Genomic DNA, 15,745 nt, shown 5'->3' with positions numbered 1-15,745 from the left:
AATAGCAAATCATTTAGTTTGGTTAAAGATGATGAAGTTTCCATACAACTGGATTTCAGGCCAGCCCAGTTTTTGTTTATAAAATGTTAAGAGTGAAATGGAACTTGAAGGTGGTGGCACAGTCCTGCAGTGCTTTAACCATCCCCGCATGAATCTAAGTACCGAGTGTCGGCAGACTATTCGACTGTGAGGAGCCGTACAGCTGAGCTCAATTCTGTCCTCAACTGATGACCATTGACTTTACTGTCACTAAATAGCAGGCTGGAGCTGCAGCTGTCTTCATTCATCCCTAGCCCAAGAACATCAAAGACAACTCTAATACCCTACAACTTCATGAATAACTCAGCACAGACCAGGGATCACATCTGGAACTTTTCTTGCCTGGATTTCTTTGTACCTCAATAGGGGAATGTACATGTACCCAATACAAATGTAGAAGTCCAGCGCTCTGTTACCAGTCACTGTTATTGGACACAAGTCCTGATCAAATGGCCATTTTTTTTGTGGCAGATTAGCTATATGGTCCCTCAAATTTGATTGCACCATCTTATTTCTTTTTAACTAAACTTCCTCAAATATATACCAATCTTGCTTGTTGACAACAGCCAGAAGGGATCATAGTTTAGTTTACCACCAAGGCTGAAAGGGCAAGAGAGAAGCAAATGAAGAGTAGGAGGGAGGAATTGGTTAAGTGCTGCAATTGTTTGGAGGACAGTCTAAGGTGGATTCTCCAGAACGCCATATTTCTCCACGGTGCGTTGTTCACTAGTGGCGGGACTCTCTCTTCCTGCTGCTTGTCAATGGGAAGCCAATCCACGGGAGGAGGTGCGCAGCCAGTGGAAAAAGAAAATCCCGACAACTGGAGAATTCTGGCCAAGGTGCTTGATCTACAAGTTATCTTAAGTCATGAGCAAATATTTGAATTAAAATGGACGGGTTTTGCTGGTAGCCAACTCAGTTGTGTGGAGACTAACATTTCTGCAAATCGTTTGAACATGTGGGTGTGCATTTCATAAAGAAAAAATTGAATTCCAACAGGCACTAGGATACTAATGAAAGATCACAATTCCAGGTAACAATGCACGAGTTATTTTCATTTGTAGTCCTGTGCCATGCCTGTGTGAATTGAATTTCTGTTAGCTTTGTCCATAGTAGATAAATTAGTCGGACGCGTGACTATGTTCCTTTTGATGGGAGGAGTGGGTAGCAATGTACTTACTGCTTTTGAAGTTCATCAATGCGATTTCTGGCTGTAGTAATCTGTAAATAACATATGCTCATTAGTACATTTCGCTGAAGACTGACACAGTTACCTGTGGCTGGAGGTTTGGATCACTGTTAAATGTTTTGTTCTTGTGGAAGGGCTCAAGGAACGGCAGCGAGTGACCTGTTGGATAAAATCTTTGCAAATTGCAAATTGAGCACATCAAGACCAATACTTACTGGGTCTTCTTCTTGTTCCTGCTTCAATCCTGCAGGAAGGCAACCTAGGAAGAGTAGAGGACTGCAGGCTTATGACAGCCTGTGGACCTGGCTCAAGAACTGGACGGGACTGTAGCAGCTAGCCTGAAAGCTTTTTGAGGAGGCAGCAGGTCTAACTGGACATCAATTAAATGTTAAAAATATATTGGACCTACAGGGTGGGAGTAAAGAAAAAGTCTGCACTGGTGTTTTACAAAGGGGTCGACAATCATATACTAAGCACCCCTAACTAATGACTGAGGGGGGAAATAAAATTATTTGTTCAAAATACACTTTAATTTTTCAATATCTTTAATTGTGACCTATTAACTAAATAGTGGGTGAATGGACTTTTAAGTAAATTTTGTGAAATGCTTTTTGTATAGCAATAACGACAAAACAAATGTGTAAACACACTATCCTGACAACAATGACCCTCTAATACTTCTGAATGAACTAAAAAGTCCCTTAACTGGTGCAAATGGTGAGAAATTCACCAATCCATTCGTGGAGTGCACTGTATTTATGAACACTGGCCCAAACTGAAAAGAAAAATCAGATTTATTTCCTCCATGTAGACCCGAGATTAAAATGAGTTGAAGAATGATGCAAGAAATCCCTGTTGTAAGGCAAATAATACCATGGCTTGTGCTACCTAATGACCTTAATCCAAAAGGGTGCTCACATTGGATTATTTTTCAACAATAATTGAATTCTTGAAATGAACCGGACTGGCCAAATACAGTACGATCAGATGATTAAGAAAATAGTCGCATTGAAATGAAGTGAGAGAGAGAGAATCATTTTGAACTCAGTGAGTATTCTAATAGTGATAAAGTCAATTCGATAGCAAAGGGATCTTTGCTTTGGTACAGGGAGCTAGATTTCATTTAGATGAAGTTAAGCATAAAGTACTGGGCTTTAATCAGGATTGTTACCTGCTACCCCCTCTCTGCATGTTTGATGGTTCCTTGGCTTACCATGCAGCCGGCCCATGCATGTTCCAGACATGACCCCTACAGCTGCAGCACTTTCAATGGCTCTGTTTAGTACTTACAACTTAGCCAGTAGCTCCAATCTTTTGCGCAGTGATGTAACCTAAAAGAAATTACAGCAATATGCATTTCAGTGGAACATTAAAATCGTGGATTGTGTCAGGAAGTAACCGGTACAATTTCCATTAAAGTGCTTTTGGAAAACCTCAGGCATCAAATTATGCGGAATATTCTGTCAAGATATTGTTCCCAACAGAAATATTTACAATTTTGTGCTTATATTAAGTATATATTAATGTTTTCATTTTCATAATATGAGTGTGGAAATGATTAACTCTCAAGAAATATCATGCTAAATTGGACAATGCTTATAATCTTCTTTAACCTCTGACTGGCAGTTATGTTGTTCTATTTGGCCATGATTACGAGAGAAATGTCCAGTTTTATTTAATGCACAGCTCCTTTATCTTTCTACTTCTTTTGCTAAAAGAGAACTCAGAACATCAAGCATAATATACCAGTTCACTAGTTTGCTGCCAAGGGTTTGTCCACTTAGGAATTTTACTTGTATATATTTGTATTCAGGCAATTGGGGATGTAGAATTCTGAAGGATGACACAGCGGCACAGTAGTTAGCACTGCTGCCTCACAGCGCCAGGGACAAGGGTTTGATTCCAGTCTTGGGTGACTGTGCGTGTCAAGTTTTTATGTTCTCCCCGTATCTGCGTGGGTTTCCTCTGGTGCTCTAGTTTCCTCCCACAGTCCAAAGATGAGCAGGTTAGGCGGATTAGCCATGATCAATGCACGGTGTTACAGGGATAGGGCAGGGGTGGAGGCCTAGGTCGAGTGCTCTTTCAGAAGGTCAATGCAGACTCAATGGGTTGAATGTTCTTCTTCTGCATTGTAGGTATTCTATGGACACTGCAGTTGGGATTCTTCAATTAGCTTATTCTGCTCCAGTCTTCAGTACAATATCGGCAGAATCCCATGAGTACTTTTCAATCAGTGCTGCAGTGTTGAGCACTGCACTAAACAATAGAGAAAGCCTCAAGTCAGAATAGAGATAACTTGGCTTTTTCTCCCCAGAGAAGTTACAAAACTGTGAAACAGCTTTATAAAAAATGAGCACAGCAGGCTAAACCGTTTTTTAAAATCATTCATTAGATATGGGTGTCACAGAATTCATGACAGGGTGAATAATATATGTTCTGTGGAAACGCTTTTTTAACATGCTAACTTGTGTTTCTCATCCTTTGAAGAATAGCAATGAAGAACTTCCCGCTGCCAATTGCATGGCAAAATATGGGATATGTTGATTACTAGACATATTCGAACATGCCATTGCAGAGAGACTGAGTGGATAAGTTTGGAAAGTTGTGAAATGTGGATTGGGAGAAAGGGAGGAAGAGAATGGTGATGTGAACAACTTGAAATTGAAAGTTGAAGTCTCCTACAAGCTACCGAGAGGAAAACAGAAGACCATGAGGCAAGGAGAAAGGGCAGGGTGCCTGCTCTTAGGCAGGTCACTACCCCATTGGTAGAGAGGGTTGGCCATCTTCAACAAGTTTGAAAAATATAGTGGTTAATCAATTGTATTTCATTCCCATTTAAAACAGGATTGCTATGGTCTATTAAAGACATTTCATCGTTTAGTGTTTCTCGCTTACTGCTTTTTGTAACTTTAGCAACTGCTAGATCTGAAATGGAGAAATTATGACAAAAAGTTCAGTAACATTACTGGTTTCCAGGGCCGGTTTAGCTCAGTTTGACTGGACGGCTGGTTCATGATGCAGAGTGATGCCAACAGCGTGGGTTCAATTCCTGTATCAGCTAAGGTTATTCACGAAGGCCCAACTTTTTCAACCTTGCTCCTTGCTGAGGTGTGGTGACCCTCAGGTTAAATCACGACCAGTCAGCTCTCAAAGAGGAGGGGAGCCTGTTGTCCTCTAGGACTGTGACTACATCCATGCAAGATGCCATCGCTATCAGCACTGAAACAATTTCACAAGATATATTTTTGCAGCCCCTTATTTAAACACACAACTACACCTACCATGACTCTCAACAAACATGAAGTAAAAACATTCACTCAATATTGTTCCTCAAACCCTGAAAATGTTTCACAGTATGTTATTATAGTACTATGTGTGCAGCCCTAAGGACCTATAATAATGCCTGTAAGAAATTAAACAACAAATCATTGTTATCTGATTAATCCTAATATATTGTACTTAACTGAAATGGACATCAAGAGGTCTTATTTGTTACCAAAATTTGATTAAATACATTGGAGGAATGATTTCATCTATACGTTAGGGGCTGTTTAGCACCGGGCTAAATCGCTGGCTTTCAAGGCAGGCCAGCAGCACGGTTCAATTCCCATAACAGCCACCCCGAACAGGTGCCAGAATGTGGTGACTAGGGGCTTTTCACAGTAACTTAATTGAAGACTACTTGTGACAATAAGTGATTTTCATTTTTTCATTATAGCGCTAACTCTGCATTCCTGAGCTCCCAACTAACTAGAAGCCAAGGGAATTCTAAACTCCCTCAAGAGCTTGGTGCATTGATGTTATTAATCAGAATCATAGAAGTAAATCTTCATACATGAAGCATAGGGCCTGTTGTATCATGTATATTAATTATCATTTGTGTAGATTGGTGTTACTGTCAAGAGTCACAAATCCAATATCAACTATTGTTTTCCCATGACTTTGGCAATATCATATTGTTGGACTGAGAAAAGGAAATGCTGGAAATACTAAGTAGGTCTTGCAGCATCTGTGGAGAGAGGAATAGTGTTAACCTTTCAGCTCAGTGACCCTTCAGCAGAACTGGGAGTGCTTTGGGCAGAGGTGCAGCACCATTGAACAACACACCCCCCGAGGACCATAAGTGAATCTGAGCACCACTGGTATAGTTTAAGAGAACTCTCTTTTGAAATGGTGAAACACAAATTGTTCAATCCAAATAAAGTATTAATTTTCTCACTCCAATTGCACTGGAAGTTGAATAGTATAATATTTCAAGCATTGAACTGTGCTGACAGTCTGAGAACAAAACTACAAAAGGGACAGAGTGAAATATCTAGGTGATCTGTTCAATTAAATTCCAACTGGAAGGTTTCACTTTAGCATGCACCCAGTGCAATGAATATCTCATTGTGTAAAACTATTAAGAAGTCTCTTATAATATTTACTAACAACAATGCATGGTGAAATGAGGAGGACCGATGGTGAGATTCTCAGACCTCCCTGCAACGTGTTTCTCGGCGACGGGAGGTGGCCCCCCGCTGACCAGCAGCGGGATCTTCTGGTCCTGGTGCTGTCAAGGGGATTTTCCCTTGGATCCACCCCATGTCGCCAAGAAACTCGTGGCGTGGGTGCGCCATCGGAGGGACTGGAAGATCCCGCTGGCGCGAACAGCCGGAAGCTCATCTCCACGAGTATTTTTTTTAATGATTAACTTTAATGAACTGGCTCTGATATTGGGTACATACCTCATACTTCTGTCTCTTCAGTTTCTCACCCATATCAAATTTTTCAGATTCTAGGTTGCTCAGCCAGTCATGTAGTTCCATAGCTTTTTCCCTGATAGTTTAATAAAACAGTAACAATAAAGAATAAATCATAGAGATGTTGGCTTTACATTGATAACTTCAAAAAGGACTTGGGAATAGAAAGGACAGAAGGGAGGGAAATCAAATGGGTTCCCAGGCCTCGCCTTCATTTGCATATGAGGGAGGAGGGGGCAGGGTGGAATTGGATAGTCTAGTCTTTTGTAATGGAGAAGAAGGGAAGTCAAGGCTCTAGGATTAGGAATGTAGCAGAGGCATCATTGCCTGGTTACCCTCCATTTTCTGCTGTTGCACCACACATTTTCAGGTTTCATAGAGGAATATCCTGTCAAGATGTTTCAAAGTGAGGGACAAACACTGATTATGTTAATGGCAGAGCCAAAAAAAAATAAAAACTCTCGGCTGAATAAGAATGTTTGAAATGTAAAAAGGACAGGGAGGTTATAAAATCTGCTCCTTTTGTAGTCCATGCAAGACTACCTCAGACTTGAATACCTCTGCACCACACCCCAAATGTCCCCTCTCCCATTCTTGGTAGAGAATTGAGGTAAAGTGATATCTCTTTCAGAGCCCCAGCATATCAGTGATAAACCAAATGGCTACTTTCTGTGCTGTAAAATGCTACGATTGCACAGCACATAAAATGAGGACCTAATATCGCCTTTCTGAATATATATTAATCTAGTTCCACTTTTAAAGATATCAACTGATCTAGGATTAACTAATTATAATGGTGGTCTTGGGAATGGAAACAATTAAGCAGTGCAAAAGCTGAGTTAAATGAAAATATTTGTCCAAAGCTCAATACATTTTCGTTTAATATGGTTATTAACTTCCCTAAAGTTGCAAATACAAAGGAAAGGAATATATTCATCAAACATTAAACAGTGACTCATTTGTAACTACTCACCTAAGCTTGTCTTCATTAAGATGGTCAATGTTGAGTGCCTTGCGCCTCTCTGCTAGGATTTTCCTCTTCTTTTCCCTTTCAGTCTGCTTCTTGCCTCTCTTCTGGTCAGCCTGATTTAACAATTAAGATTAAAATGTAAGATAAATAGTTTGACATTTAAGTTTAAATATTAGGGATACACAAGAGAGTTTTACAGTTCTGTCCATTTTTCAACAATTTTAATCCAGCAAATTTCTACTTTGCAGAATGGCCTAGGGGTTTCTGCTTCAGAATTGTTGGTGCACGCTATCAGCATATGTTGACAGGTTTATTTGTTTCAACACTCAGAAAATTGTTGGCTGGGCAAGTGGAATTTTCTAATTTGAGTCTAGTTATTTTGTTCTGTCATGGGATATGGGCTTAACTGGTAAAGCTAGCATTTGTTGTCCATCCCTAATTGTCCTTGAACTGAGTGGCTTGCTCGGCCATTTCAGAAGATGGTTCAGAGTCAACCACATGCTATGGGGTTTGGAGTCACATTGTGGGGCAGACCAGGTAAGGACATTAGTGAACCAGATAGGTTTTGATGACAATTGCCAACAGTCTCATAGTTACTGTTTCTGTGACTAGATCTCAGTTACAGGTTTTATTAATTAAATTTACATTCCACCAGCTACCGTGGTGGTATTTGAACCCATGTCCCCGGAATAGGGTGGCATGGTGGCACAGTAGTTTGCACTGCTGCCTCACAGAGCCAGGGACCCAGGCTCGATACCAACCTAGGGTGACTGTCTGTGTGGAGTTTGCACTTTTCCCCCATGTCTGCGTGGGTTTCCTCTGGGTGCTCTGGTTTCCTCTCACAGTGAAAATATTTGCCAGTTAGGTGGATTGGCTATGCTAAATTGGCCTTAGGTGGGGTTACGGGGATAGTGTGGGGTTTGAGCCTAGGTAGGGTGCTCTTTCAGAGAAGCTGTGCAAACACGATGGGCCAAATGGCCTCCTTCTGCACTTGGAGATTCTATGATTCTATGATGATTATTAGTCTAAGCCTCTGGATTACTAACCCAGTGACATTATATACTAATCCAGTGATATACTAATCCAGTGACATACTAATCCAGTGACATGGGCAGCACATAGCACGGTGGTTAGCACTGTTGCTTCACAGTGCCAGGGTCCCAGGTTCGATTCCCAGCTTGGGTCACTGTCTGTGCGGAGTCTACACGTTCTCCCCGTGTCTGCGTGGGTTTCGTCCGGGTGCTCCGGTTTCCTCCCACAAGTCCCAAAAGATGTGCTGTTAGGTAATTTGGACAGTTTGAATTCTTCCTCCGTGTACCTGAACAGGTGGCGGAATGTGGCGACTAGAGGCTTTTCACAGTAACTTCATTGCAGTGTTAGTGTAAGCCTACTTGTGACAATAAAGATCATTATTATTATAAAAATTACATTACTGCTACAACACCATCTCCAGTATGCACTAGGGATGCTAGATTTACGGGTAATGTTTGTGCTTTTCAGCTAATCTAGGGAGCAGCAAGGGACACATCTCTTGGTCATAGTCAATTGTGGAGCTCATAAATAAATGCCTTGGCCCTTTAGGCTAACTCATCTTAGAAATTGAGCTTTTTGAAGCTAATATTCACCCCCACCACCGTTCCTTACTTTGGACAGGGGCGCTGTAACCAAAATAGCGGCTGTGAATTAAACATTCCCCATGTGCCAGGAGGGAATACTGGAGCCTCCATTACCGCAGATTTACATACTGTACCATATGCTGCTGTTTTACCTTGGCAAGGTAGCTGCTGTATTGAGCACCCATGCTGCTGAGAGCCTTCTTCTTCTTGGCATCATCATCGGCCCTCCTCCTGGCATCACCCTCCTCCCTTCTTGTTTTTTCCTCCTGTTGAATGAATAAGAGATTATAACATCTGGTGGGGAAGAATTAGAGCTTAGCCGAGAACAGGGAATATTTCAGATCTTCAAATTCAAAGGACAGGATTCTCTGCCCCCATTTTCAGTGGGCGGGAAAGCGGGTGGGAGCGGGAAAGCCAACGGGAGTCCCCAAACGGATTTTACGACAGTGGGCTTTCCCATTCCCATTGTCGTCGTGTCCCCCCCCCCGTCCCCCCCTCCCCCCCCTGCCAATGGTGTAATGAGTTTCCCGCCATGAAAGATTGGGAATGCCATTCCTATACATTAACAACACATTAGCGGACAGGCCCTCTGTGTCACCCCCTCACGCTAGGATTTCTCTCCCACCCTGTATGGCATGATGTCACCTTGACAAAAGGTCCTGACGAACAGGGATCTGACAAACAGAAGTCGCTGTAAGTACATAGGTACAGTCTCCAGGACAGAGGGGTCATGCTCAGGCAGCATACTGGCAGTGCCCGGGCACTGCCCCTATTACTGCCCCAGGGCAATACTGGGGGCGGTCTCAAGGAGCACTGCTGAGGGGGGGGGAGGGCAGGTGGGCGTTCCCAGCGTCTGTGGGGGAGAAGCTGCGTTCATGGGCAGTGGGCGGGCTTCCCCGTGTCCATGATTCATCCAGGGCCCGCCAGCGTGGCGTTGTGGATTTTTCTCACCAAGTGTTAAAATATATGTGGGAAAAGCCGGCAGCGGGCTACACACTGCTTTTCCCGCCTGAGTTGGCACTTAAGGCGGGTTTCTCCATCTGTTCACGGCAGCGGGTCGGTCCTGCTACAGTGAAGAGAGATTAGACTCAGCAACAAAACTTGCGTTTACTCACATTTTATCACTCAGAAAGTCCCAAAGTAGTGCACATACAATCGTTTATTTCGATGTGCATCTGACATGTCTACGATTTTGCAGATGAAACACTTTCAAATGAGGAAAGCATCAGATAAGCTGATGTTCTTAAATGAATAATCTACAATGTGTATTCAACAGAGCAGAGGGACTATCTAAAAGATGGGGAAGTGAATCATTTCCTTCTTATTGATTCTAACTGTCATCTTTAATGTTTCTCCTGTTTTGACAGGTGTGAGTTGACATGTAGGGGTTTGCTCCTTTTTTGTTTACTATCTCGAGGATTGATGAAAAGTTAAACAAGGTAAACCCACTAGTGTTGAGTGGCTTACCGCCTGCCTGGCCTGACGTTCCTTCTCCTTCTCAGCACGAATTCTCTGCTGTTCAGCTCTTTCAGCTCTGCGTTTTTCCTGTGGGGTGGAGAAAATAAATAATGGGAGGAACTTTGTTTACCTTGTTCAGAGCCAGCACATTTTCAATTCCTGTACATTCAGATACAAGTGATATCAAATTGCAGGGAGCACAGCACCATCACTGTGACTGTTGCCAGAGTGTATCTTTACTGTTGTAATGCACAGCAGCAGCACAACTGTACTGTGCGCAGTGACACAGCTGCCGTGGTGGGATACCATGGATCTAGTCTGACATGGTAATTACAGCATGGGGTGACACGCTAAAGTGCATTCATGTCAGTAGTAATTCAATTTCTTGCTTTAATATCAATGGAACACTCACAATCCTATCTTTCAGGCCAACCAGTTCTTCTTCCTCCTTCTTCCTATTCTCAAAATGAAGATCAATCAGGGCCTGCAGCTCATTCAGATCTTTGTTTTGACGCTTCTTTTGGATGTCCTAAATGACACAAGACAGAAACATCAGAGCGGCAGAAGAAATATCAGGTCCAGGACTGGTTCCTTTTAAAAAAAATAATTTTTACTAAAGTTTTCACAAAATATCAACAACAAAATGTAAAAGGAACCCAATAGAATTAAATACAAAATAAAACAAAACCCAGTGCCCCCTCCCCCTATACATAAATAATATATTAACATCAGCCAAAACACATCGCAAACATAGCAAATATATACACCCTCCCAGATCCCCCAGTGTGGACAAACAAAAATAAAATAGAACCCCCCACCCCGGGTTGCTGCTGCTGCTGACCATTGTCTACCGTTCTGCCAGGAAGTCCAAGAACGGTTGCCACCGCCTGAAGAACCCTTGCACCAATCCCCTTAAGGCAAATTTCACCCTCTCCAATTTAATAAACCCCACCATATCGTTGATCTAGGATTCCACGCTTGGGGGCCTCGCATCCTTCCACTGAAGAAGAATCCTTCGCCGGGCTACCAGGGACGCAAAGGCCAGAATACCGGCCTCTTTCGCCTCCTGCATTCCCGGCTCCTCTGCAACCCCAAATATTGTGAGCCCCCAGCCCAGTTTGACCCTGGATCCTACCACCCTCGACACCGTCCTCGCTACGCCCTTCCAAAATTCCTCCAGCGCTGGGCATGCCCAGAACATATGGGTGTGGTTTGCTGGGCTCCCTGAGCACCTAACACACCTGTCCTCACCCCGAAAAAAACGGCTCATCCTTGTCCCGGTCATGTGTGCCTTGTGCACCACCTTAAACTGTATGAGGCTGAGCGCATGAAGAGGAAGAGTTCACCCTCCCTAGGCCCACGTCCCCTCCTCGATCTCCTCCCCAACTCCTCCTCCCACTTACCTTTCAGCACCTCCATCGAGGCCTCCTCCTCCTCCTGCATCACCTGGTATGCTGATGAGATCTTCCCCTCTCCAACCCATGCCCCCGAAAGCACCCTGTCCTTTACCGTGCGTGGCGGCAGCAGCGGGAATTCCACCACTTGCCGCCTGGCAAACGCCCTTACCTGTAGATACCAAAAGGCGTTTCCCGTGGGGAGCCCGTACTTCTCCTCCAGCTCACCCAGGCTCACGAACTTTTCATCCACAAACAGGTCCCCCAACCTTCTTATCCCTGCCCTGTGCCACCCCAAACACCCTCCATCTATTCCCCCTGGGACAAACTGGTGGTTCCCCCATATCGGGGTCCACACCAAGGCCCCCACTTCCCCCCTGTGCCGCCTCCATTGCCCCCAAATTTTAAGGGCAGCCGCCACCACCGGGCTCGTGGTATACCTCATTGGAGGGAGCGGCAGCAGCGCCATTGCCAGCGCCTCCAGACTCGTACCCTCACAAGACGCCGACTCCAGCCTCTTCCATGCCGCCCCCTCTCCCTCCATTACCCACTTGCGCACCATCGCCGCATTGGCGGCCCAGTAGTACCTACAGAGGTTGGGCAGCGCCAGCCCCCCCCATTCCTATTCCGCTCTAGGAACACCCTTCTCACCCTCAGTGTCCCTCGCGCCCACACAAACCCCGTTATGCTCCTGTTGACCCACCTAAAAAGGCCTTCGGGATAAGAATGGGGAGGCACTGGAACAGGAACAAAAACCTTGGGAGCACCGTCATCTTGACTGACTGCACCCTACCGCCACGGACAGTGGCAACGCGTCCCACCTCTTAAACTCCTCCTCCATTTGCTCCACCAGCCTCGTGAAATTAAGTCTATGAAGGGCCCCTCAGCTCTTGGCCACCTGGACCCCCCAAGTACCTGAAGCTCCTATCTGCCCTTTTTAGTGGGAGCTCGCCAATCCCCCTCTCCTCGTCCCCTGGGTGAACCACAAACAACTCGCTCTTCCCCATGTTGAGCTTGTACCTGGAGAAATCCTCGAACTCCCTGAGGATCCTCATTACCTCCGGCATTCCCCCCACCGGGTCCGCCACATATAGCAGCAAGTCGTCCGCATAGAGCGACACCCTATGCTCCTCTCCATCCCGCACCAGCCCCCTCCAGTTCCTCGACTCCCTCAGTGCCATAGCCAGGGGTTCAATCGCCAGCGCGAAGAGCAGGGGGGACAAGGGACCCCCCTGCCTTGTCCCACGATGCAACCGAAAGTACTCAGACCTCCTCTTGTTCATGGCCACACCCGCCATTGGGACCTCGTACAACAGCCTAACCCACCTGACGAACACCTCCCCAAACCTGAACCCCTTCAGCACCTCCCACAAGTACCCCCACTCTACCCTATCGAAGGCCTTCTCAGCGTCCATTGCCACCACTATCTCCGCGTCCCCCTCCCTCGCCGGCATCATGATAACGTTCAAAAGCCTCCGCACATTCGCGTTCAACTGCCTCCCCTTCACGAACCCCGTCTGGTCTTCGTGGATGACCTGCGGCACACAATCCTCAATCCTCGTGGCTAAAACCTTCGCCAGCCCCTTGGCATCTACATTTAACAATGAAATCAGCCTGTAAGACCCACACTGCAGGGGATCCTTGTCCCACTTCAGGATCAAGGAGATCAGTGCCCGGGACATCGCCGGGGGCTAGGAGGGGTCCTAGCTGGGGGGTGGACGGTGTGGGGGGTTGTGGGGGGGGAATTGGGTTGCTGCTGGTATGGTCAAGGGGGAGCTGCAGCGGGTAGAGGGTGTTGGGACGGGTATCTGCCGCCGTGGGGAATGGGCCAGGCCCCTCCTTTGCCTCATTGAAGGTCCTAACCAGCAACGGGCCCAACAGGTCCACATATTTTTTATAAAATTTGACCGGGAAACCGTCCGGCCCCTGTGCCTCCCCCGCCATCATGCTCCCTATCCCTTTGGCCAGCTCCTCCAACCCAATCGGGGCCCCTAATCCCGCCACCTGTCACTCCTCCACCTTCGGGAACTTCGGTTGGTCCAGAAAGCTGCCCATCCCTCCCTCCTCCAGTGGGGGCTCGGACCGATATAGTTCCTCATAAAAGTCCCTGAAGACCCCATTGATGCCAACCCCACTCTGCACCACAATCCCCCCCCTGTCCTTAACTCCCCCAATCTCCCGAGCTGCATCCCGCTTCCGAAGCTGATGCGCCAGCATCCGACTTGCCTTTTCCCCATATTCATAAATCGCCCCCTGGGCCTTTCTCCACTGCGCCTCCGCCTTCCTGGTGGTCAACAGGTCGAATTCGGCCAGGATGCTACGCCTCTCCCTCAACAGTCCCTCCTCCGGCACCTCCGCATACCTCCTGTCTACCCTCACCATCTCTCCCACCAGCCTCTCCCTCTCCCTCTGCTCTCTCCTCTCCTTGTGGGCCTTAATGGAGATCAGCTCTCCCCTAACCACCGCCTTCAGCGCCTCCCAGACCATCCCCACCTGGACCTCCCCGTTATCATTGGCCTCCAGGTATCTCTCTATGCTTCTTCGGACCCGCTCGCTCACCTCCTCGTCCGCCAACAGCCCCATCTCCAAGCACCACAACGGGCGCTGGTCCCTCTCCTCCTCCAGCTCGAGGTCTACCCAATGCGGGGCGTGATCCGAAATGGCTATCGCCGAATACTCGGTATCCTCTACTTTCGCAATCAGCGCCCTGCTCATAGCAAAAAAGTCGATCCGGGAATAGGCCTTATGAACATGCGAGAAGAATTAAAATTCCCTAGCCCCCGGCCTTGCAAATCTCCAAGGGTCTACCCCTCCCATCTGGTCCATAAACCCCCTCAGCACTTTAGCCGCCGCGAGCCTCCTACCCGTCCTAGACCTGGAACGATCCAGTGCCGGATCCAACACCGTGTTAAAGTCCCCCCCCCCCCATTATCAGGCCCCCCACTTCCAAGTCCGGGATCCGACCCAACATGCGCCGCATAAAACCCGCATCGTCCCAGTTCGGGGCGTACACATTGACCAGCACCACCCTCTCCGCTTGCAGCTTACCACTTACCATTACGTACCTGCCGCCATTGTCTGTCACAATGCTCGACGCCTCGAACGACACCCTCTTTCCCACTAAGATCGCCACCCCCCGACTTTTGGCATCCAGCCCCGAATGAAACACCTGGCCAACACACCCCTTCCTCAATCTTACCTGGTCTGCCACCTTCTGGTGTGTCTCCTGGAACATAACCACATCAGCATCCAGCCCCTTCAGGTGTGCGAACACCTGGGCCCGCTTAACTGGCCCGTTCAGCCCCCATACGTTCCAGGTTATCAGCCGGATCAGGGGGCTACCCGCCCCCCTCCCCCATCGACTAGCCATAGCCCCTCCTCGGCCAGCCACGCGCCTGCGCCCCACGCCCGGCCCATTCCCCACGGCGGCAGACACCCGTCCCAACACCCTCTACCCACTCCAGCTCCCCCTTGACCATATCAGCAGCAACCCGGTTCCCCCCCACACCATCCACCCCCCAGCTAGGACCCCTCCTTGCTACATTGCTCCTCCCATTGCACTCCCGCAAGTCAGCTGACTCCTGCTGGCCCCGGCTGCTCCCACCTCTCCTTCGGCTCCTCCCATTGTGGGACTTCCCCTCCCCCTCCATTACCCACCAGCAGGCTCTCCACCGCCCCCTTCCATCCCAAGCGCGGGGAAAAACCCACGCTTCCCCGCCCCGGCCCCACCCCCTCCAGCCTTCAGCGCGGGAAAAAGCAAACGCTTTCCCCCTGCCCGGCCCTGCCTCCTCTGTCGCAGCTCCTTTTACACGCCCAGTCCCCTCACACCCGACTCGGGCTTCACCCTCCCCCGCGGGGCCCCATCCCCCCTACCGGCTATCCACCCCCTACTCCATTTACTTGCCCCCCTCCAAGAGCCCACCCGACAGACCCAACCAAAACAGTGCCCAACCCACCCTAACCACCCCACCGAACCAAAACAGAACAAGAACAAAGAACCCCCCCTCAAAATGTAACACAACAATAGCAGTCCCCAACAATCCCCACGCCCGACCCCCCATCCCGACCCGCAGTTTGTGTCCAGCTTCTCGGCCTGAACAAAGGCCCACGCCTCCTCCGGGGACTCAAAATAATGGTGCCGGTCCTTGTAGGTGACCCACAGACGCGCCGGCTGCAGCATGCCAAACTTCACCCCCTTCCTGTGCAGCACCGCCTTCGCCTGGTTGTACCAGGCCCTCCTCCTCACCACCTCCGCTCTCCAGTCCTGATATATCCGAACCTCCGCGTTCTCCCACCTGCTGCTCCTTTCTTTCTTGGCCCACCTGAGTACGCACTCC

The 15,745-nt window shown here is 47.7% G+C and overlaps 1 protein-coding gene across 16 annotated transcripts in view; it reads right to left on the bottom strand.

Annotated features, from left to right (window-relative positions):
* Positions 1-15,745, bottom strand: part of tnnt3a (troponin T type 3a (skeletal, fast)) — an 80,309-nt gene that overhangs the window by 6,564 nt on the left and 58,000 nt on the right. For all 16 annotated transcript variants that reach the window (XM_072466318.1, XM_072466319.1, XM_072466330.1 and 13 more), the window contains 6 exons: positions 10,427-10,543; positions 10,024-10,101; positions 8,709-8,822; positions 6,944-7,053; positions 5,956-6,046; positions 1,220-1,260 (listed from right to left, as the gene is read on the bottom strand). In XM_072466318.1, the coding sequence (XP_072322419.1) occupies positions 1,220-1,260; positions 5,956-6,046; positions 6,944-7,053; positions 8,709-8,822; positions 10,024-10,101; positions 10,427-10,543 (551 nt within the window). The remainder of the gene's footprint in view (positions 1-1,219; positions 1,261-5,955; positions 6,047-6,943; positions 7,054-8,708; positions 8,823-10,023; positions 10,102-10,426; positions 10,544-15,745) is intronic.

This window comes from Scyliorhinus torazame, chromosome 10 (genome assembly GCF_047496885.1).
Source record: "Scyliorhinus torazame isolate Kashiwa2021f chromosome 10, sScyTor2.1, whole genome shotgun sequence".
In the NCBI taxonomy this organism is placed as follows: Eukaryota; Metazoa; Chordata; class Chondrichthyes; order Carcharhiniformes; family Scyliorhinidae; genus Scyliorhinus; species Scyliorhinus torazame.
This window is presented reverse-complemented; position numbering and strand designations above follow the sequence as displayed.